Consider the following 21,616-nt stretch of genomic DNA (forward strand, 5'->3'; position numbering starts at 1 on the left):
TTCACCCCAACTCCATATGGCTCAGCTGAGGAGACCATTGTGTAGTGAAGAGTCTGTGTGGGGATCGTGCTTGCTTATGCCATTTGTTTGTGGTAGGTGTCTGTTGAATGGAAACCTACCCAATGTAATTATCCCTCTACTTCCTAAAGCACTCAACCATGACCATCACCTTTCACCCTGCATCCTCCCCCTCTAAGAGCCAACATTTACATATGTAAGAGCGCATCTCCACCCTGTCTTTAGCTCAGGGTTATCCCTTTACACAGGGCTCAAAAAAGGGTGCAAATGGCAAAGAATACGACAAAATAAGGAAGGAGGAGATGAGATGTGTTTGGATTGAGGAAGAGCCCTTTGACCTTAAGAGGTGGTGGGAATCTAACAGACGTTGCACACATTTTATACACTCCTGTGCATGAAATGTGGAAAGGCATACACATCACTACACTCGCATACATTTATTTTACCGTATATACTTCTGTGTTATCTCAAAATTGTCTGATTTACAACGCAAAAGCTGTTGTGTACTGTATCTGTCTCTTGACTTCTAAACACCTTTCAGTTTCCTCCGTGATCCATGTTTAAGTTCACAAACTGTCCCTCCCCCTAAAACCATGAAATATGAGGGTCTCTGTGATGATGTAACATTTAACAAAGCAGTTAGAAGAAGAAGAAAGTGTGTACATTATTGTACTTTATTGAGCCCCGTGGGGAAATTGCTCTCTGCATTTAACCCATTCACTCAGTGAAGCAGTGGGCAGCCATTGGGCGCCCGGGAGGTTATACTGCCCCAAATAAAAGCAGGAAGAGAAGTGAACGTGGAAGAACATAACTCTCCCTGGATCCGTTTACAAGACTGCCAGCACCGTATAAACTTTAGCTGCAAATTTGACATCATTTGGACAGAGAGATTTACTGTGATATACCAGAGAGTTTGTAATAGTTGGGGGAGACCAGAGTTTGTTTTAATAACTATTCCTGGAGCTGGATGTTACACTTATTCCCAGATTATGTTTTAAGATACACCAGCGGCTTGGCTTTAAAGATGGCAATGTCCCAACATTTTTTTTTTTTTTATTGTGGCAATCCCCAATTTTCCATTCTAGCTCTAATATATCAAAGTTTTACTGTGTCAAGAAGAAGATTTTCTGCATGCACACGTGCACCTTAAACAATATACACTACCTGGGGGGGAAAAAAGTCCCCACTTGGATTTCACTAAGCAAACAGGTAAGAGCCTTCCACTGGATAATTACTGCAGTGAATAATATGTTTCAGCTGGCAACAGGTTATTTAACCCCAACTGATGCACTCAATAGCTTATTTCTTAAAGCACCATGTAGGAAGACACATCCCGTGTTCGTGGAAAAGATGTTATTCCACGTCTGAAGAGTTAGTCATTGGTGGCCCGCATCAAGTGATGAAAAAAAAAAAACCTAAGAAAATCTACTGAAACAAATAAAACTGAGTTAATAATGCTGTCCATTAAACCTGGAAGGACATAGTGGTGAATAATAGTCATCTCTGAGAAATAAATGCAGTCAGAAACTGGAGGTTCATTAAACACTTGGTGAAATAAAATCATTGAAATCAGCAATAAAACTCTTGATTGTGTTTAACAGTGAAATTAAGAACATTTCCACGCTCACAGTGTAAAAAGAATTCGAGGGATTGTGACTAAACAGCTGTGTAGCCTTAAGAAAACCACTTATCAGTGAGGCTAATCAAAATTAAAGGCTTTAGTTTGCTTGGGGAGCATAAACGCTGGACTCTGGAGCAATGGTAAAGAAAACACTGTTTGGTCTGAATCCAGATTTGCCCTGGTCCAGACCAATGGATGCCTCTGGGTAAGAAGAGAAGGGGATAAAGTGGCGTTCCCATCACGCCTCGTGGCTACCGTACAAGCCAGTAGGGGCAGTCTTATGATGTGACCTGAAATGAGGTCAGAAAAAAAAGACCAGGTTTTTCCATTTTAAATGGAGTTTTCTTTTGTATTCGCTGCTGGCACAGACATACTCCAGGATGATAATGCCAGGATTAGTTCAACTCAAACAATGAAGAAGTGGTTCAGGGAGCATTTTCACTCATGGGTTTGATACTACAGATACAGGGATGTGCTGGAGAAGCCATTTTTAGCTCCAGTCAGCCCAGTGGACCACTTTATCTAAAGCAAGTCAATATATTAAAGACTTAACTGGTCTTAAGGGTTAATTACAAAAACCCACCCTTTTCCAATTACGTAAGTACACATGTGAAAACTGTTAGAAGTGATACATTTGGCTCATTGTATGATGTCTGAAGCATCGCCCGCGGGGGTATTTCTTTTGGGGAAGAAAAAACAAAAAGAACTTTCTTTGTACAAGAACTCTATGACAAGTTTCATGAGAAATTCGAAGCAACAAAATGTCCACAAACGGAAACAATACAACTTTGTGTGCTTCCTTAGCAGAAAGATACAAAGTGGCCCGAACCAGAAAAAAAGAGAGGCCATCAGAGCCTTACAGGTCCTAAAACTGATGTCATGGTACTCTTAAGAACTAGATTGTAATAGCTGGGGAGTAGTACACATTTTAGCATAGCTGAAAGAATTAAAAAATGTAAGATGATAAATTTGAGTAATGGAGTGCAATCTGCCCCAGGGCACAGGAGATTTGGCTGCTTAAAATAGGCCTCTGAACACTTATGTATAGTAAACAGTCCCCAGATTTCATAAATCATTGTCACTTGTTAGTGTAGATAAACATTAACAATAGATAGTGTAGATGGATCCGTGTTTCTAAGGGACCCAGCATGTTTAGGCCATTGTCAGCACAATGCTTTTCCAAATCACACGTTATCATTCATTGCAAGTGCGATTGTGTTCCTTTAGTGAAAATGACTGCAGATTCTCTCAGAAATTGCTGTATTCATGTTTCACCAACTCTGTGTGTGTGTCTAATTGAAGTCCCCATGCGACAGCAGTCACACTCGCAGGCAAATTACACAAACACACAAATCTGCATGGTGCTCATTTACCAGATTAATTAATATTCCAGAAAGGTCACACACAAATAACTCAAACACACACACATACCCAGACCCTTCTGAGTACAGCTGACGCCGTTACCCGGCCGGTCTCTTTGAAATGGAACATCATCATGAACTGAAAGCCACATCAAGGGCAATATTCCTGCCAATCGCATTAGTGGCTCTGCTTGGCCGCGCTGTGAGTGGACACTCTCTGAGGATTGTCTGCAGTTCATGACCAAGACAGAGAAAGATGGGGATGTCAACAGACAAACACTGCTGTATTATTAGAGCAGCGGTCATGTGCCACCCTCTGTGTGCTAGCAGACAAACTGTCGGAGACTTAGAGGAGGCTGGAATCCCATTGCGTCTGTCTGGGAAATCTGGGTAAATGCTCTCTAATCCTGTTGATCCTCCACTAAAGCCAACACTTCCTCACCTGCCTGCCTGCCATGGGAGAGTAAGTACAGACCAAAAATAGGAAGGATGATGATGATGAGCAGCGCTCTGAAATCACATAATTTATCATTTAATGTGTTTGCTTTCTCAAAGGCATTCAGGTTAAAGTAAAACAAACACTCGAACAGGAATTGCAAGTTTGAATCCACAGCAGTTGGCAGAGGATTTTGGATATGCGTAGGTGTTATTGAAAATGTTTAAAAAGGGTATTTGTGACACATGCTCAGAGAGGGAAAATAATAAAGGGCAGGGCAAGGTATATTGGACAGCAGTTGATGTCACACCCTATAGTATATTTTTGTTTTGTTTCTTATTTTACTGTAAATGGGACCATATATAAAATGTTCTGCTGTGTGTGAAACTAGTGAGTGAGAAGCAAAAAAACTCGGGTGAATTGTTGGCATTTCCAAACTTTTTTTTTTATCAACTAAATATTATTATTATTATTACTTTAGCGATAGCGTTGTGTAAAGGTATTACACTTGTACAGTCCTGCAAAACTAAGTACGTCCCATTATTCAGTAACTTGTAAAAACCACCTTTAGCAGCAATGTTTTCAGGTAATGGTTTTCTATATGATTTCATCAGTTTCTCAGGTCACTGTGGAGGGACTTTAGCCCTCTTTTCTTTACAGTGTACATGAGTTCATCAAGGCTTGCAGACATTTGTTTATATCAGTTTCAATCAGGTTTAGGTGTGGATGGCACCACTGCATCCATCTCATAGGTTTTTCTGTTGTAGATTTGCTGCTGTGCTTGGGATGACACTCTTGTATGTCTCTGTTTGGCCCAAGCTTTAGCTGGAGGGCAGATGGCCTCAATGACTGCAAAACAAGCCCAGATCATCATATGTTGTATATTGTACCCAGACGTCTCTACTTTGGTCTTATCAGTCCAAAGGACACTGTTCCAGAAGTGTCGTGGTTTGTTCAGTTGTAACTTTGCAAACTTGAGCTCTGCCACCAAGAGGTCGTTGCCTGGCAACCCTTCCAAATAATCTGTCTTTTTCTAATTATACTCTCATGAACGTTAACATTTAACACACCGAGGCCTGTAGAATCTGAGATGTAGCTCTTGACCTTTTTTGGCAGTTTGTTAAGCATTGAATGGTAGGACTATGGGGTGGAATTGTGTTAGCACACACCGGAAAGCTTCAGACCAGCAAACTGACAAAGCTTCTGAAGAGTCCTGCAAAATAATAACTGTTTTCATGTGACTACATATGTTTGTTGACCGAGTGTACAACCATTTAATGAAAACTATTTTAATGTTGCCATTTTATTTCTTTTTTAAGAAGTACCGTAATACTTCCAACTTCCATCTTAACAGCAGATCCCTGAGGCAGTTTGTGGTTTATGTCACTGTAATGTTGTGTCAGTTTCCATTTTGTTTCACTTTCTACCTCCTGCTTTAGTGGGACAGTCATTTTGGGCTTCATTCAGTAGAGCCAGACTTCTTTTTCCTCCTCTTTTTGTGAATGGACGATGCTATATAATTACCTGGGTTGAGCTTTCAGTGTGGTCTGCTCCGTCAGCTCCACACCCACTGAACACACACCCACACCCACACACAAAAGGGATACACACTTTTATGCACGCAGCCCACTTTGAGACTAGCCGAGATTGCTAATACACACGCGCGCTCCTGCACACATGCGCACACTTAAATACATGCCTCCCCAGCTGGAAGTGCGCAGCTGCTGCTGTTTACCCTGTCGGGACCAGAAAAACATCCTGTACAGTTCTCCGGGTGAAAACCTCCCCTCACATAATAAACACAAGCCCTCGGCACATTTTGAAGCTCCACTTTGGGTGGTTTCTGTGGCTGTCGAGGCAAAGGTCCCCTCCAGCAGTCTGGCTTGATGGACAGTTTGGTGTGTTAAAGATTGAGTAGATTCCTTTGGGGGATCATCATATGGAAAAAACATTTAGTTAAAAAGAAGCTGAAACTTTTTTTTTTTTTGTAGCACATGACACATTATCAGGTTATCTGTTATCGCTGTCTGTGCTTTCTTTTTTATCTCGCCATCAAATGCAAAAAAAGAAGGATACAAGCAAAGGCTGACATCTGGATACCAAATCGGAAAGAATGCTGAGTGTATATGCCGTTCTAACAGAGCTGTGACATTTGCTTTCATCGCTCCATAGACATCTCTCTGGCCCGTACAGTTGTTTAACTTGAAGTTTAACACGAAGCTTAACTTTGAAAGAGGAAGTTTTGACTGCTGTTGTGTCTGGAAGAGCAAAGAAAAGTGGGCGAGGACACTCTGCGCTTTCAAATGACTGCTGGAATGTGGTCGTGTGCGAGCATGTGTGCTTTTGTGTGCCTGTCCCTGTCAGTGTTTATGTAAGTGTGTGTGTATGTGTGTTTATACGTGTCTATCTGCTGCCCTGTGTTTTGCAGTTGACAGTCACTAAAGCATCTAGGCTGGCATGTAAAAGAGATTCCTGTGCAGACAGAAGAATTTGTTTTTGCCGTTTTTGCCTTTGAGCTTAATAGCAGTAGTATCAGGGCAGGGCTGGATGACGAAAGAATATACAAAAGTTGTCCTGTGTGTGCGCCAAGTTTCATCTCTGTTTACTGTCTCTTGTAGCGGTGGCATTTCACAGCCCTCCAGTCACCATCAAGAAGGAACCGCAGAGCCCGGGCTCCGACCCCAGCCAGTCTTGTAGCCACAAACCGAGCTTCAGCTACCCCAGTGGAGAGCAGTGCCTTTATGCCAGGTATTTACTATAGTGCATGTTTAGTCATGGATGACTTCACCCAAATAAAAACGGTGCATTCAACTTATCTTTATCTCACTATGAAGATAAATTCTTGGTTGAATCTGTCGAACTTTTAATATTTTATCTCTGGGATTTCTTCATCAACAATGCCATCAAACATCAAAAATTACCTTCATGATTATTCAAGACAATCCAGACAAAACGGTCTTGTTTCTTCAATATAGGATAGTTTCAGTCACAGTAAGTTTTTTGTACAACACCTTTAAAAAAAACAAACAAAAAAAACCAATGGAGATCACAAAAGTAATAATGCAAAAAATAAAACGTCAATTAAAATAAAGAAAATATGATGTCATGTCACGAACTTAAGTGTTTTGAAGCTTGATATACAGGAAATCACTGCAAGCCTCATCCCCCTCGGGCAAACTGTTCAAAAGCACCGCCACCACCGTCGCCTCTAAATTTAAGCCTCGGCACGCAACAGCACAAACAAAAGCAGTGTCACCACTACTCGTGCTTTGGTGTTGTTTTTGGCTTATGGTTGACACATTAGAGAGCTGCTCTCGCTTGACGTGCGCTCGACTCGCTGCAGTCTAATCCTGGTAGTAAACCTGAACAACACTGGAATAAGGATACAAGAAGTCAAAACAGGGAGGAAAAGTTTGAAGGTGGTGAAATTTTTCTGCAAACTTTCCAACTGTAGCAACAACTTCTCTGTGATGGTGTCATCTGTATCAGAGAGATCTCTGTGGAGGGGAATCAGCAGGCTGGCACAGACTTGTCCCACGTTGCACAAAATGGGAGACAACACCAAAGTGTGCAGTATACCAGCAGTCATTGCATCACTTTTGTAAACGCTGCCATGCATGATGATGACAATGGCAAGTCTTAAATTGCCTTTATCACATCTCCCAATTTTGTGAACTTGCCCGCTCAATGGGGCCAGTGTGGCTGACCTGGAATCAAAAGTGTGCAACCAAGTCCGTGGCTATAAGCATTTTTTCTGCTAAATGATGGGCAATGAGTAAGCACACCTCAAGCAATGAGTATTTGTGGCAACCGTAACAACTAATTTCTGCTGTATGAAAGTGGGGGAGGAACTCTGAAGTGACACAAAAGGATGATTAATTGCCTCCTCAGATATTTAGACATCCACTCTTACCAAAGACAAAATAAATGCTTATTTTACTTTTTCTCTCAACAAAAGTGTACAATGACCAAGCCCAAGTTGGTCAACCCACATGTAAACTCTTATCACACGTTATTGACTGAATCCCTGCACATGAACTCTTGCTTTGTTTGTTGTATTCATTGAAGAAACAGCTCACCCCTGTTGTGACATGTGTAGTCATGCATGGATGTTTTTTTTGTCATGAGTGTATTCATGTGTTATTTGACTTCACAGTGCCTATGAGCAGAAAAGGGCAGCAGGAGGAGCAAAGAGCTCCTGCCCAGGGACCCCCGTGTCTCCCATGCAGCAGCATTACTCCCCCAAACCTGCCACGGCCGGACGGCCCGATGCTGGTTACATGAACCCAGGTGCCACCTCCCAGCCACTTCCCAGCAACAGTTACCCCATGAACGCCAGGTGACACGGCACTGAAATCTTACCATTGGGAATTCTGGATATTATGTTGATTTCTCCTGACGAATGCATCCTAAACTGCCTTATTTCATTTCCCAGTTCCAGGTTTCAGGGACCTTCAGGAGACCCCATGTGCCCTCAGTTCCCCCAACCAGCGCAGGCCTTTCAGCGCATGCCATCTGCCCCAGCTGGCCACTGCACCACTGGTGGAGGTGGGGGTGGCGGTGGGGGGCCAGGGGGCGGTGGTGGTGTTGGCTACCATCGGCAGCACTCTGACCCCTGCATGCCTTACCTGCAGCAAAGCTTTAAGCAAGAATACATGGACCCGCTGTATGAGCGGGCAGCCCATATGGCGGGGCCGGGTCATGTGAGTGGACAGGGACACGGGCATGGACACGGACACAACCATGGCCATGGACCACACCAACACCCACAGTTACACTCGCACCCACATCGGTTCCCACCAGCCCACATGATGGTCAAGCAGGAGCCCACAGATTACACCTATGAACCAGGTGAGCAATAATGACACTCATCTGTCTGAAACGCATCGTTTTAGCTCCTGTCCAAGGACCACCAGTAAAGACAAACCTGCTCTGATTGGTCAGGTGGAATTCCAAAAACAGGACAACACTGTTTAAGCACTTGCTCTGCTAACAAAAACATTTTAGCAACACTAAGACATTCTGACATCTCCAACTTTTCTTCTAAGTGATCCAAGTAATCAACACCCAATTACTGGGTGTTGATTAAAGATGTCAATGTTCAGGACTTAAGCAATGCCGTGGACTAAAAAATGACTTGAAAGTAACAGCTGCTTTAGTCAGATTTGTTCCACTGTTTAACAAATTCAACTGAAAAATATGTAAAAGAAGAGAAAAGCTTTATTTGGGACTTCATCCATCTTGAAATGCAGTGGATGTGACCACAGAGATTAGGCGAGAAGGAAACAGATGGGAAAGTGAGACACATTGTGCCAGTATGTTACATAGTGATGGAGATAAGGACCGTATAAAAAACCTTCTCTGCAAACAAGGCATTGCAGGCACAATGATAGTGTTTTTTTTGTTGTTGTTTTTTACTGGGAGATTATAACTCTGTTTGGCATGGACACAACTGTGTTTTCTTTTTCTGCGCATGTAAAGGTTTTGCACAAGAGCCAAAAGACACAATTGAAGAGTATGCTAAAATTCTTTTACTCTATTAATTTCCAAGACCTGGGTGGCATGTCCTAATCTTTTTTGTCTTTTGGTCCAGAAAATAGTTCACAACCAGTTAATGGTCATATTAGAGGAAAAAAAGCATTTGAGGGACTCAAAACAGCAAATATAGAGCATTTCTCCTTGTTAGACTGCTTGCGAATCAATGGGTTGAAAACCCTCCCCTGTGTACATTGCTTACTCTAGAACAAAATGTCCAAAAGGCAAACAAACTTCTTCACTGTATCTGCACTCCTACTCAACTCCCTCTTAGCCTCCAAAACTCCTCCTTTCAACCCTCTGACACTTTGCAGTGAAAAGGAAGAAAAAAAAAGTTTTTTTTCTGCTGTAGCTACACCCCTCCCTCCCTCCTTCCTTATCCCGCTCCCTCCCTTCACCGCTCTCTGTGAGAGAGAGGCAGAGGAATTTCATTGAGAAAATGGAGGGCACTGGAAAGACTAGAGTCCCCGGTGGAGTGCTCCAGGGTTTCATGTTGCACCAGCGGCTTCCTTTTTCTGCAGGCAGATGAACTCATAATGGAAAAATGAGCGTGGCCACAGTAACTCGAACCTCTCACTGGCCGGGCTTTGGGAGTGGGTGAGGGGAGGGAGTGGAAGGGTAATGGGGGGAGGTAAGGGGTGGGGTAGCCAGCTCAGGCACTTTAACAACAAGCACTACCAGCATTCGAGTATACAAAGTAGCTCTTCTGTTGGCTTCTCCCTGAATCTAAAATGAGCGAGAAAAGTAACACGTAGCATCCTCGTTCACCTGTATTAAAATGGCTAGAGGGCTGACAGCGGTCCACATGTGCTGAAAACGGCTGAAATCCAAAGAAAACAGAATTTCTGACTGTCTTGACTTGCTGTTTTTACAGTAACAATGACAAGAGTCACACAACCTTGAGAAAGAAATGGGGGAAAGTACCAAAGGATGTTTTTCTGTGGATAACTGCTAGGTGGAGGAGCAAGTTTTATTTGGTGGGGTTTCCTTAAAAGACTCTCTCTGATATGGGTTTTAACCAATCCAGAGGCTGATCTGACATGAAAGATCAAAGTTTATCTTTATTTTTGTAGACGATTATACAACAAGTGACTGGACTGTGTGCAGGATAATAGAAAGTGACAGGGGCCTAAAACTTGGATGTGATTACCAGTAAATTTTCTGCACTCAAGAACATGTACTCTCTCTCTCTGTTACTGAGCAGTGTTTAACATCTGTATTGAAAAGTCAGTCACTGGATCTCAGGTGGTCTAAAACAGCGGTCCCCAACCCTCGGGCCACGGATCGGTACCGGGCCGTGAGAGTTGTTGCTCAGGTGTGAAATTATGGTTTTCAGGTTTTTTGTAGTTAACTAGGTTTCCCTGGGTCTTTTCCCGTGTTGTAGTTGTGTGTCTTATTTTGAAAGGAATATTACGGGTTACCATAGCGACCATAGAGCGCTAAGGGGCAGAGAGGAGGATGTTACTCTCAATGTTGTTGGCGCACTTCAGGAGGACGCTCCTAATAAAGTTACACAATTACACCGAGAATTCACGTTTATTATTATATTTACAAAATACCACAGTTTGTGTCTTGGTCGTATCATTTTATTTTGTTGTATTTATCCGTGACACCTTAAAAGTCGGTCCGTGAAAATACTGTTTGTCATTAAACCGGTCTGTGGCTCAAAAAAGGTTGGGGACCGCTGGTCTAAAAGAACCTTTTTCTTTTAACACGTCAATAAAAATCCAAAAGCATTCTGCAAACATTTAAATGGAAAATGATGTTTCTTTTAGGCAGCTGAATTGGAGTCTTCACGATAGAAACCGCATCCCAAAAATCTCCTAAGCAATGATTGAGGACAGTTGTTATTGCCTTTTTTTTTTTTTTTTAAGTGATCAAGTAGTACATGCTACATACTTGTCGATTGATCTTCTTGAGCTTCTTAATGTGCAGCATACAAAACCCAGCCATGCCAGCCGCAACATCTGCAAGGTTGCATACATACAGGCAGGTCTGAAGACATACTTTCCTTCAGTTATTTGTAGGGATGGGTATTGATAAGATTTTAACGATTCCGATTCCATTTTCGATTCTGTTTAACGATTCGATTCCTTATCGATTCTCTTATCGATTCTTTTTTTTAAAAAAGGAGAACACTAAAGTCGATTAGCTTAGAACTTTGTTTTATATCTTCTCTTTGAACAAGATAGAAATTTAGGAGTAACATGGCCTTACAAACCCAACAGTGAGATCTTAAGAGATCCACAGCCTACGGCTCTTCAATGGGGTGTCACAGGGTCCCCAGGAAAAAAAATGTATATGTAAAATAATAAAATTAATATTCTCCTGTAGCAATAACAAAGTTTAACATAAATTATTCTGTAGCAATTACACAAGAATATCCAGTAATGTCCTGCCTACAATTAAACACATTCACTTACCAAAGTGAAATCGGGGGCATCTGCTGTGGCAAATGGGTGCAAGCCTTTGACCACAAACTTAGACACTGCTGGGTGACATTCGTCTATCCTGGCCTGAAAGGAGACGCTACCGGTAGACTGCAGCGAGAACTGCCAGCATCTGAGCCAGCCAGACTCTGTCTCTCTCATCATGGTTATCTAAATGCAACGCACAGTAATAGCAGGTTTTGTAATAAGGTAAATCGCGCTAACATAATATGCAATGCTAATTGATTAGTTACCTGCAGTATTAACGGGAGAGGACGTGGAAACGCTACCGCTGCTGCTGGGTTGAGCTTCGCTAGTCCGGAGCGGATCAAAAACACGACATTCGTTGAAAGCAATCGCGTGTTTTTTGAGCAAATGCTTTTGCATATTCGTAGTGTTTCCTCCCTTTGATGAAATCTCTACTTTGCAAGTATTGCACGTTGCCCTGTTGTCATCCTTTCTCATAAAGTGTAACCAAACTTTTGAGCGTTTGCGCCGCTCAGGCGCCGTGTTTCCTACTGGGTAAAAGACGCTACTCAACGTGATGACGTCATTCGGGGCGACTGGAATCGATAAGGGAATCGTTTTTAAAAGTGGCAAACGATTCCAAGGAATTGAAACAGTGGGAACCGGTTCTCAACAAGAACCGGTTTTCGATACCCATCCCTAGTTATTTGTTATTTTCTGCTGAATTACAGTGTCACTGTAAGAAATTCTATCCCAAAATTTTGATGTCAGAAGCACGTAATGGAAAGCGAGTAATAAAAAACACCACCAGTGTTTTCTTTCACTTTGCACAATGTGAACAATGACAGTCAAATGCCGCAAGTATACAGTCTCATTTTAAAAGCCGGGTAGATAATGAGACTCGTAGTTTCACATACAAATTGGCATTCCATCGCTTAATCACTGCTATTGTGTTGAATCAAAGACGCAGAATGGTCATGCCACGGAGCAGACAATTAACCCCAGTGCTCTCACACCCAGTCTACCCATCAATCCCTGGTGAGAGCCTGCCATCTCTGGCAGACATATTATTTACAGTATGATCGAGCGCCGCTGCTCTGGAATGGAGGTTTGATTTTCCCCAGTGGCATCTTATCACAGTCGCAGAGCTGCAGCTGCATTCCCCAGGAGTGAGTCACGGTCAGAGCCAGAGGCAAAGAGCTGCACCTTTCAGTTTTATACACTTGCTTGGCTCATTGATACAGTTGACAGACTGTAAAAAACAGACAAACAAGCTCTTATAATAGGCAATGAGTCACCTTTTTTTGTATGCTTAGCCAAAGAAAGAGAAAAACACACAAAGGTTAGTGGCTCGGTCACAGGAAATGGAAAACAATATTCTCACATTACATGTGAAATGCACTTCACAACTGTCCCAACTTGCAGAGAATTTTGCCGGAAGGTTTATGAAGAGCAGTGTAAAATCTATATCAGTGATTTGAGCGAGCCAACGATGTGCCCAGACAAAGTGCAGACACTGTATACTGTACCACTTTTCTGGTCTGGTGCAGGTGCTTGCTCATGGCCTAAAAATACCACCAGGGACAAGAGAAGTGATATGATAAATGCAGCATTTGCCCTTGCAGGTCACAATGATCCCACTAAATCCAGCTAATACACCCACTTTTCTCAAACAGGTAGTGCTTAGGAAAGCACATTAGCAGCCATCCTTGCATTTTAATTTGACTTGACACCTTACAGGGATTTCTAAATGGTACTTTATGCCATAATCTAAATGTCGGTTCAATTTGTTAACCTGTAGTTCGTTGTTTCTGTTACAGATGTGCCTGGATGTCCCTCTATTTACCATCACAATGAGGGCTACCCAAACTCCCAGCATGGCAATGAAGGTAATGTGAATGTTTTGCATTCTACTGCAATAATGCCCTTTAAAGGCCTCCAATAAAAGTTATTATGGAGTTAAAGGAATTTAAGTGATGTCAGTATACAGAAATTGCATGTACCCAATCTGCCCTGTCTCAAAAGCTTTATCTACTCTGGTTAGAGGTCTGCGGTCATTGGCTAACCGGCCTAGAGTGTGCGTGCTTCCATTGGCCAACCAGTGGTGTGTCTGTTTCCATTGGCAGAGGCTCTCGCCTCACCCCTGCCTCAAGAATCCCTGAATAAACATAAGTCTTAGAAAAAGCACACTATTTCCCCAGCAAAAAGGAAAACAAGCCCTCCCTTCTTTACCATTGTTTGCAAGACCATTTTCGGCAATTTGAAATCTCATTCAGATGCACTCAGCATATAAGATATCACAGGTCTAGTATACTAAAAGGACATTAATGTTGTGAGTTATTTTGGTTGAAATATATTTAAAGCTTGCCACTGGTTCCAGATGAACAACCTTGTTGTGCCAGGATGAAGTCCATTTGAAATACTGACACAATTCTCCCCCCTCGTCTCTTAGGGTATCTGTTTGAAAATGACTCCCGTGTGGTTCCAGAGAAGTTCGAAGGTGAGCCTGCTTACCACATATCCCCTCTGCATGCACACACACAACTTCAAATGCACAGCACACAGGTGTTACTTAGTGACAACAGGAAGAAAAGAAAATCACAGGAAACACAGTCACTTACTTCAATCTCTTACATGACTGATTCTCTGCCAGAAGTAAAAGTACCCCAAGGGTATCACTACAGTCGCTGTGGGGGGACATGAAAGGATTAACTCAACTATTACAATTTTAGTGAACCTTAACAAGTTTGAGAAGAAAGGTTAATGGTTTATTTAAAAAAAAAAAAAAAAAAAAGTAAATGGCTAAGCAGAAGAAAAAGAAATGCGTTTAATGATGGTCAAAAAGCAAGAAAGTGGTATACATTTGCAATTTGCTGCAGAAAGTGAATTGCACTTTAGAATCGAAGTGAATAGAGCAGCAATAATTATTATTTACACGTCATTTTAATGTTCACAGTGTACTGACAGTATGGAGTAAAACAACGTCTAGTTTTTCTTACACAGAAGCCAATTTTTCCCATTTTATCTGCATGCTAATTGGTTAATGTGGGGTCATGGTGGTTGCAGAAAATGAAACTGCTGGAAACCGAGGTACATCATAGTACAAAAAAAAAAAAAAGTTGGGAACTACTGCCTTACTGTCTATCATATTATACACACATCAGAAGGATCCCGGTGTCCTCAGAAACTGAGTTAGTGGGTTTGGTTTCCTTGTACCCTCCAGGCAGGGCTCCTCTGTCACAGAAACAAGCTTTTCCCATGGTGTTGTTGGTTATTGATGCTAAGGGAGATTGAGTGAAGAGCCTGAGGCCGTCAGCACTCGTTGAACCAGTCAAGTGTGCAAGTTCTCTGAGAGACGACAGCAGTAACTTAGCTGTGCATCTCATGTTCCAACACCTGTGTACAACATATCAAGTACCTGGTAAACAACCGAGAACCAAACACCAATCAGTGTCCATTTACCTTACTAAGTAGTAAGCTTGATTTCTTTCTTTTTGCCCTGTACTGCCCCTTACTTTTATCTCTATTTGCCTCTAGTTCAACATGCTCTGGCTTTTTTAGCTGCAAGCTGACATTTATGGGGATTTGGGTTTACGTGAGTATGCAAACATGGGGGGGGGGAATCAAGATTAGATGACCTACGGATGTACTTATCCTACTAGAATTAAGCCACTTTTGGGCTGTTAGGGGTCAAATGTTTCTTGTTTGCACAGCAAGAAGTACTTTAGACCATAATTTAGTGATTGAATCTTAATGGTCGGATGCATTAATGTGCTGAAAATATATCAACTATCACATTAACTGGCTGGAGATAAACCACAGTGCACATAGGGCAACAAATCTCTAAATTCCTGGTTACATGAAATAGATGGAAAGCATTTTGACGCCTATAAACATACTGAGTACCTCTGTATTCCTCGTCCAGGTGAGGTGAAGCAGGAAGGGGGTGGTCTTTTCCGTGAGGGTACACCTTACCAGCGCCGTGGCTCTTTGCAGCTCTGGCAGTTCCTGGTGGCCCTTCTGGATGACCCAGGCAATGCCCACTTCATCGCCTGGACAGGCCGCGGCATGGAATTCAAACTAATTGAACCAGAAGAGGTAAGTCTGAACTGTAAACGACCTTTTTTTTTCTTCAATCAAAGATGGTGGGGAAGCGTTGTCTGTAGGCACTATAATCGACCAGGCTAGCCATCATGATGTCACCCACTGGTCTTACTATTTTAACCCGATTTGATAACAGAGGATGAATCAGACTGTGAAACCACACACTCATTGGCTAATGATTTGTAACTGAAACGGTATTATCTACTCTGGTTAGAGTCTGAATGATCATCCTTTCTAACTATTAGAATGACCATAAATTGCAAACAAAATTAAGGGGCTTCCACACCGAAAGCGATTCTCTCATTTCCCGTTTTTCTTGTTTTGTACTTGACAGTTGATTATAACCAGCAGACAGGATGTGGCTGCTTAGAAAAGTGTAGTGTAGTGTAGTTCCCACATCACATGTCTATTACCAGTGTCCTTCACCATCACTGGTAGTCACATGAATTTAAACTAACGACTAAGCCCATAAAATCATCAGGAAAGAGTTCGCTGGCATCCCAGTAAAAGTGAGTCAATGGTTGTTTCCAAGACTTCAATACAAAATGAAATTCTTTGAAACAAGAAGAGCCGCCCCCTGCTGGCCATTACAAAGAACAAAGGTTTAACCCTTTAAAATCGATCGGAGCAGGCACGCTCTGTTTTGCGTAACTATTTTTAAATCCTGGTAGCTCTGCAACCACGTAAGCTAGCGCAAAAAAATTTTTTGCATATGAAACCGGAGGAGTTGTACTTACATCTTATGCCATCAGCCTGCCCTAAGTCACAGTTTCCTTCCACATATAGCTTTGCAAAAACTGCATAAAAAGCGCTTGCAGGAACAAAAACATAATATTCAGAAACACGCTTCGCCGATCCATCAGCTGTTTGTAACACTTCCTATGTTGGAATAGACGTCAGCGCGAACTTTCACATGTCTGCCATGACCTGCCCGAAACTGGAAGTGGCGTCATTTTCGCGGAAATGTAGTTTTTTACCATCAGGGCCTCATGAGCCTATACTGGTGTTTTTAAAAGTTATCTTTGACTTTATGACTTTCTGTGTCGTTTCTGGGATGCTTAGGACACATATTGCACTGCTGAAAATAGTTTATTTTGATGCATATGCTGTTTTTTTGCAAATTTGCACTATAATATTTATTTTCGTTTTTCCTGCAGTGTATAGAAATTGGTGTATTTCAAAAATAAAACTATGAAGACACTCAAAATAAATTTCCTGTGGTGGGAAACTATTTTGTGCAACTTTTTTGTATTTACAGTTTTGAGGGATAAGCCTCTTAAATTTCTCTAACTAGAAATATATGTTAAAAAAACAAAAATGATTTTCAATTTTTTGGTAGTTTACTGCACTTTTTTGCAATTTATGTAATTACTATGCACTTAATGCAGACATATTATTAAAATTTAGGCTGTAATGGTTATATTGATGTATAGCAACTTGAAATGCTCCCAAAAATGGCACTACAGCATGTAAAAATATAATATAAGCTCTGGCGGACTTGGTTCTATGGTAGGTCTTAAAGGGTTAAGGCACAGCGATGCTTGCTAAACTTTTTAAGGTCCAGTAGTCATGTCCATCTTTTACACTTTTGTTTACAGAAGTACAGGGGCAACCCTTCAGAAGCTCATTCGATCAGTGCTGCAGGTCTCTTCCTGTTAAACAGGAGTTCTTCCTTCCCACAGTCACCTAGTGCTTGTTCAGAGGGGACTGTCTGATTCCTGGGATTCTCTCTCAAATGTTGTAGGGTCTTTACCTTAAAGCACCCTGAGGCAGAAGGTGTTGCGCAGCACTACATAAACTAGATTTAATGCATCTTTGAAAATGGCCATACACAGATGCAGAGGCTGTCTAGCTCTTAAGAGAGACATCTTTATGTTTCAGTTTGCTAAGTTCCTTAGACTTTAATATCCAGTGAGTGTCAGACATATGTGATCTCACATCTCACTTTGTTGGGTAACTTTAAAAGAAGTTCTAGTTTAACTGGAGCTTTCTCTGCAGTAACAATATCACTTTAAATGTTTGAAAAAAAGACTACTGCGATATAAAATGCATTATTTTTAACACATTACTGTGTGGCCTTGTCCACTGATAGTACTGGTAGTGATTGTGACATTAATATGATAAGGATACTCTTTAAATAAATTTAGTGAGGGTTTGCTGTAATCTAGGTAGCACCTTCAATGAGAAGGGGGATTTGGCCACTTTCCTCATAGGCCTATTTTCTGATCCATCTTCCATTAGGCCCCCATACATTATTCAACACGCACTGGATTGATAAATGAAGGACAAGCACTATCACAGAAACATCCAACACCCCTGTTCTCTCTCACCTCCTCACATTTCTTAAGTCCAGACATTTTTGCAATGTTTAAGTCTGCAGTTTGATTGGATATCAGAGCGCCTCCATTTAGGTGGGCCCTAATACAGACAGGCCTATATTGTGTTTTCCATTATCTTTTTACTGTACATTAAAAATGAATGGGGTAAGAGTTTTACAAGCGCAATTAGAGCTGAGAGCGCACTCAGAGATCAAACGGGGCTACTGGGCCACTGTGGGATACAACCTGTCTTCCTGAGTCATGAATATCAATGCCCCCCCCCCCCCATCCCAAGCTTTACGGTTTCTTCCTACATCCAAGGTGTTTGTCAACAGAAAATTTATCCACTGTTGCACAATTCCTTGATTTATTTCCCCTTGTGTATGTGTGTGTGTGTGTGTGTGTGTGTGTGGTGGTGGTGGTGGTGGTGGTGGGGGGTGTTAATGTGAGGCATTCATTTTCTATAAGAGGCAGAGCTGCTTTATCAGCCCAGGGTTCAAATTTTGGGCTGTATTTTATGGCCTGCCCCTGACAACCCGCCCTGACTCCTGTTTCACTGCAAACACTGTGGGACTCTGGTTGCATTCAAGTGGTAATGGTTACATAAAAAGGAAGTGAATCCACATGTGAGGACTCGCCCTGGTCTTGGCATGTTGATACTGTCGAATTTAATAGCAGAATGAAGTTTGGCTTGCTACTGAGGCCCTCTAGTGGGCAACCTGTGGAATTAACTACCTGTGTCCAACTATTAGCGCAAAAAGACTCGATCTTCTTGAAATGTAATTTGAGGAAGGTTATGTTTTACACTATTTAAAAGCATGCAAACACATTTTTAACTGATTTATTTCTTCTTTCTCAGGTTGCCAGGCTGTGGGGAATGCAGAAGAACCGTCCAGCCATGAACTATGACAAGCTCAGCCGTTCTCTGCGCTACTACTACGAGAAGGGAATCATGCAAAAGGTACAAAACGCAGCCAGCACTAAATCTACTGGGAACCAAAGTAATCCCACATAGGTTTTCAGTACAGCGCCTCCAGTTGTCAGAGGGCAGTCAAAGATGCACAAAAGTGCCCTTAATGTCAGTGCCTGATGCATTGGCAAGTTATTAAAAAAATAGACCTCTTGCAACTTGTCACGTATGAATGTTTGCAAAGGAACCCCTGGATTTATGTCTAAGTACACTAAATACACTGATTTGCTTTGTTTTCACTCAGTAAAAGGCTGGAGAGGTGCTGACTTTGAGATTTGCCCTTTGTCTAAATATCACCACACACTGGATGCTCCATAAAAACAGGAACATAAACTCTCACACCAAATATTCCGAAAAGGCATCTTGTGCATTTGTCTGTGACAACTTAAGACAAAAAGTTAGTATCTGACGCCCTGGAATAGGAATATACTCGTGCACTCGTCTTGCTGGATAGCTAAAGAAAAGGAAACAGTTTGGTGTTCTCGTTCAAAGTGGATATAACACATTTCCAGCACTTTTATATTTATATACATCTCCCAATTTTCTCTTATACTGAGTGCTTAGTCTCTGCAGCCCTCAGAGGCTACAGAAACTGTGAAATATTAGTTTACAAATGCATTCGTATTTCATTTTAAATAATCCTTCTCTCTCTCTCTCTCTCTCTCTCTAGGTGGCTGGGGAGCGCTACGTTTACAAGTTCGTTTGTGAGCCCGAGGCTCTAATCTCCCTGGCCTTCCCCGACAATCAGCGACCCAGCCTGAAGGCTGAGTTCGAGCGCTACGTCAACGAGGAGGACACGGTGCCTCTGTCGCACCTGGACGAGGGGGTGCCTTACACCCCGGAACAAGCCCCTCAAAACATGGGCCCTCAGCCCTACTCCAAAGGCTACATGTACTAAAGCCAGCCCCAACACGCCCTCCTTTCTACCCCACCTTCAGAGATGTTCCCATTGTACCAACCCACCATCATACATGCCCCACAAAACCCCATGCACCTCTTGCACATGCCCACCCCATCCTCTTGTATATAAGGATATGGTGTTTTTATTTTAAATTAATCGCATTAGGGATTTTTTTTGGTTTTGTTTTATTTTTAAGAGCTGTATTCCTCTCACATTCGAGGCTTATTCAATCCATAAACCTGACTGTGGTTGAAGAGATTGCTTAATAAATACTCATAATAATATTCAAACTGAAGTCCTGAGAATTCTTTAACACAGCTGAAAGCAATGTTACTGAATAGTGATGAGAATTTTAATCAAGTGTTTCTTAATTCAAATTAGACTGACCCGTTGTAGCCAGGTACTATTCGTCATTCAGGAGGGCAGTTTAAGGGATAGTTGTAAGGGTGGAGCTGCACCATCTGCTGCTAAAACTGGTTATGGTACCAACCAAGGTATGGCCGCATACCTTTGAGCTTTAAAAGATGATATTTTAGCATAACTGAAACATTCTGGTTCATAGTGGGGAGGATAACATTTGTGAGGTGGTGAAACGTTTTCGTTTGGAGACAGCAACACAAAACCACAAAGATGAGGGGAAAAAAAACAAACTGCAAAAGCTACCTGTTACAAGTTCAGTTGTAAAATGTCAACAGCTTTCTGGCTAAATGCATCATTTGGAGTTAACTAGCACTAAAACGATGCAAAGTCTCTACAGACACACTTTAAAACCCAAAGAGCTTTTAACTGGAGGTAGCAATAACGATTGCTACCTCCATTGTGTGCCTTGAAATTCTGGCTTGCCCTTCGATGTGCCTCAGGCAGGACGTTTGAAAACCACTGCAGAGAACAAAAGAAGTCGATTACAGGTGTTAGGCACCAAATTCAAGAAGGCACACTAAATCATTGCTTACTAATATAATAAATGCCATTTGAACGTGATAATTCATCTGACTCCATAATGTTATCTTAAAGTGACTATATATACACTATTTAATACATACTATTTATGGCCAGCTGTATAGCGTAGTGGCAAGACTACACACCTTTGGAGTGGAGGATCACAAGTTCGGATTCCTTTCTGGGGGCATCTGTATCCATAAAATAAGTAAGGGTCGGTGAAACAACAAGTACCGGTAGCTCACTGTTCCAACATGGTATGGCGAGGGGGAGCCAGGATGACAGGTCAGGGGGGAGATATCATCACCCTGAACTAAGATTGATTGATTGAATCAAATAGCTTGATTTAACTTTAAGTAAATTACTTCTAAAAAGTACTGGTAGGGTTGTGGACTTTGTCTAGCATACCGAGTCATGTCTGGGTCCATATCTCTGCAGCACACCATGGGTCATGTACTTGATTGATACACACAAAACTGATAAATTAACCAACTTGAAATTAGGGTTGCTAATAGATGCTAAGGCTAACAAAAAAAAGCAACTACTTTGAAGTGGATAAATAGCCCTAGAGAGAAAAAGTTCCAAGTAAGATCATATACAGTTGTGGTCAGAAGTTTACATCCACTCATCAAGGCACTGAATGGTAGTAATTTCTTTCAACTGTTTTCAGTGTGGAATAACCGTATAGATTACACAGACCCAACAAGAACTGGGTTCCTAAGTTTTAATTTATTTTGGGTTTACTCCAGTCCTCACCAGATCAAAATCATACATGCAAGATGAATTTTATACAAACACTCACTGAAATCTTTTGTTTAAAGTGGTGCTGAAGGGATTACAATGTCTTTTAACTTGACAAGGCCATTAAGTTGTCTTAAGTGATCATGATTGGCTACAACTGGTAGTTTTTCTTTGCTAGCATAAACTGACTGCACTCATTGGATTGACCAATACTCCGAACAATAGGAAAGACCAAGGAACTCAGAGAAGATCTTTAGGTATTCTTCTAACCTTGGC

General features: G+C 41.8%; 1 protein-coding gene across 1 annotated transcript in view; it reads left to right on the forward strand.

Annotated features, from left to right (window-relative positions):
• Positions 1-19,784, forward strand: part of etv4 (ETS variant transcription factor 4) — a 37,426-nt gene extending 17,642 nt beyond the window's left edge. Inside the window, exons 5-12 of the mRNA XM_085361017.1 lie at positions 6,055-6,184; positions 7,593-7,775; positions 7,872-8,287; positions 13,188-13,256; positions 13,820-13,867; positions 15,293-15,465; positions 18,649-18,750; positions 19,430-19,784. Of these exons, the coding sequence (XP_085217143.1) occupies positions 6,055-6,184; positions 7,593-7,775; positions 7,872-8,287; positions 13,188-13,256; positions 13,820-13,867; positions 15,293-15,465; positions 18,649-18,750; positions 19,430-19,657 (1,349 nt within the window). The 3' untranslated portion in view covers positions 19,658-19,784. The remainder of the gene's footprint in view (positions 1-6,054; positions 6,185-7,592; positions 7,776-7,871; positions 8,288-13,187; positions 13,257-13,819; positions 13,868-15,292; positions 15,466-18,648; positions 18,751-19,429) is intronic.
• Positions 19,785-21,616: the final 1,832 nt, after the last annotated feature.

The sequence above is a fragment of the Diplotaxodon limnothrissa genome, linkage group LG8, assembly GCF_057381915.1.
Source record: "Diplotaxodon limnothrissa isolate DT_005_m linkage group LG8, D_limnothrissa_male_GT1.1, whole genome shotgun sequence".
In the NCBI taxonomy this organism is placed as follows: Eukaryota; Metazoa; Chordata; class Actinopteri; order Cichliformes; family Cichlidae; genus Diplotaxodon; species Diplotaxodon limnothrissa.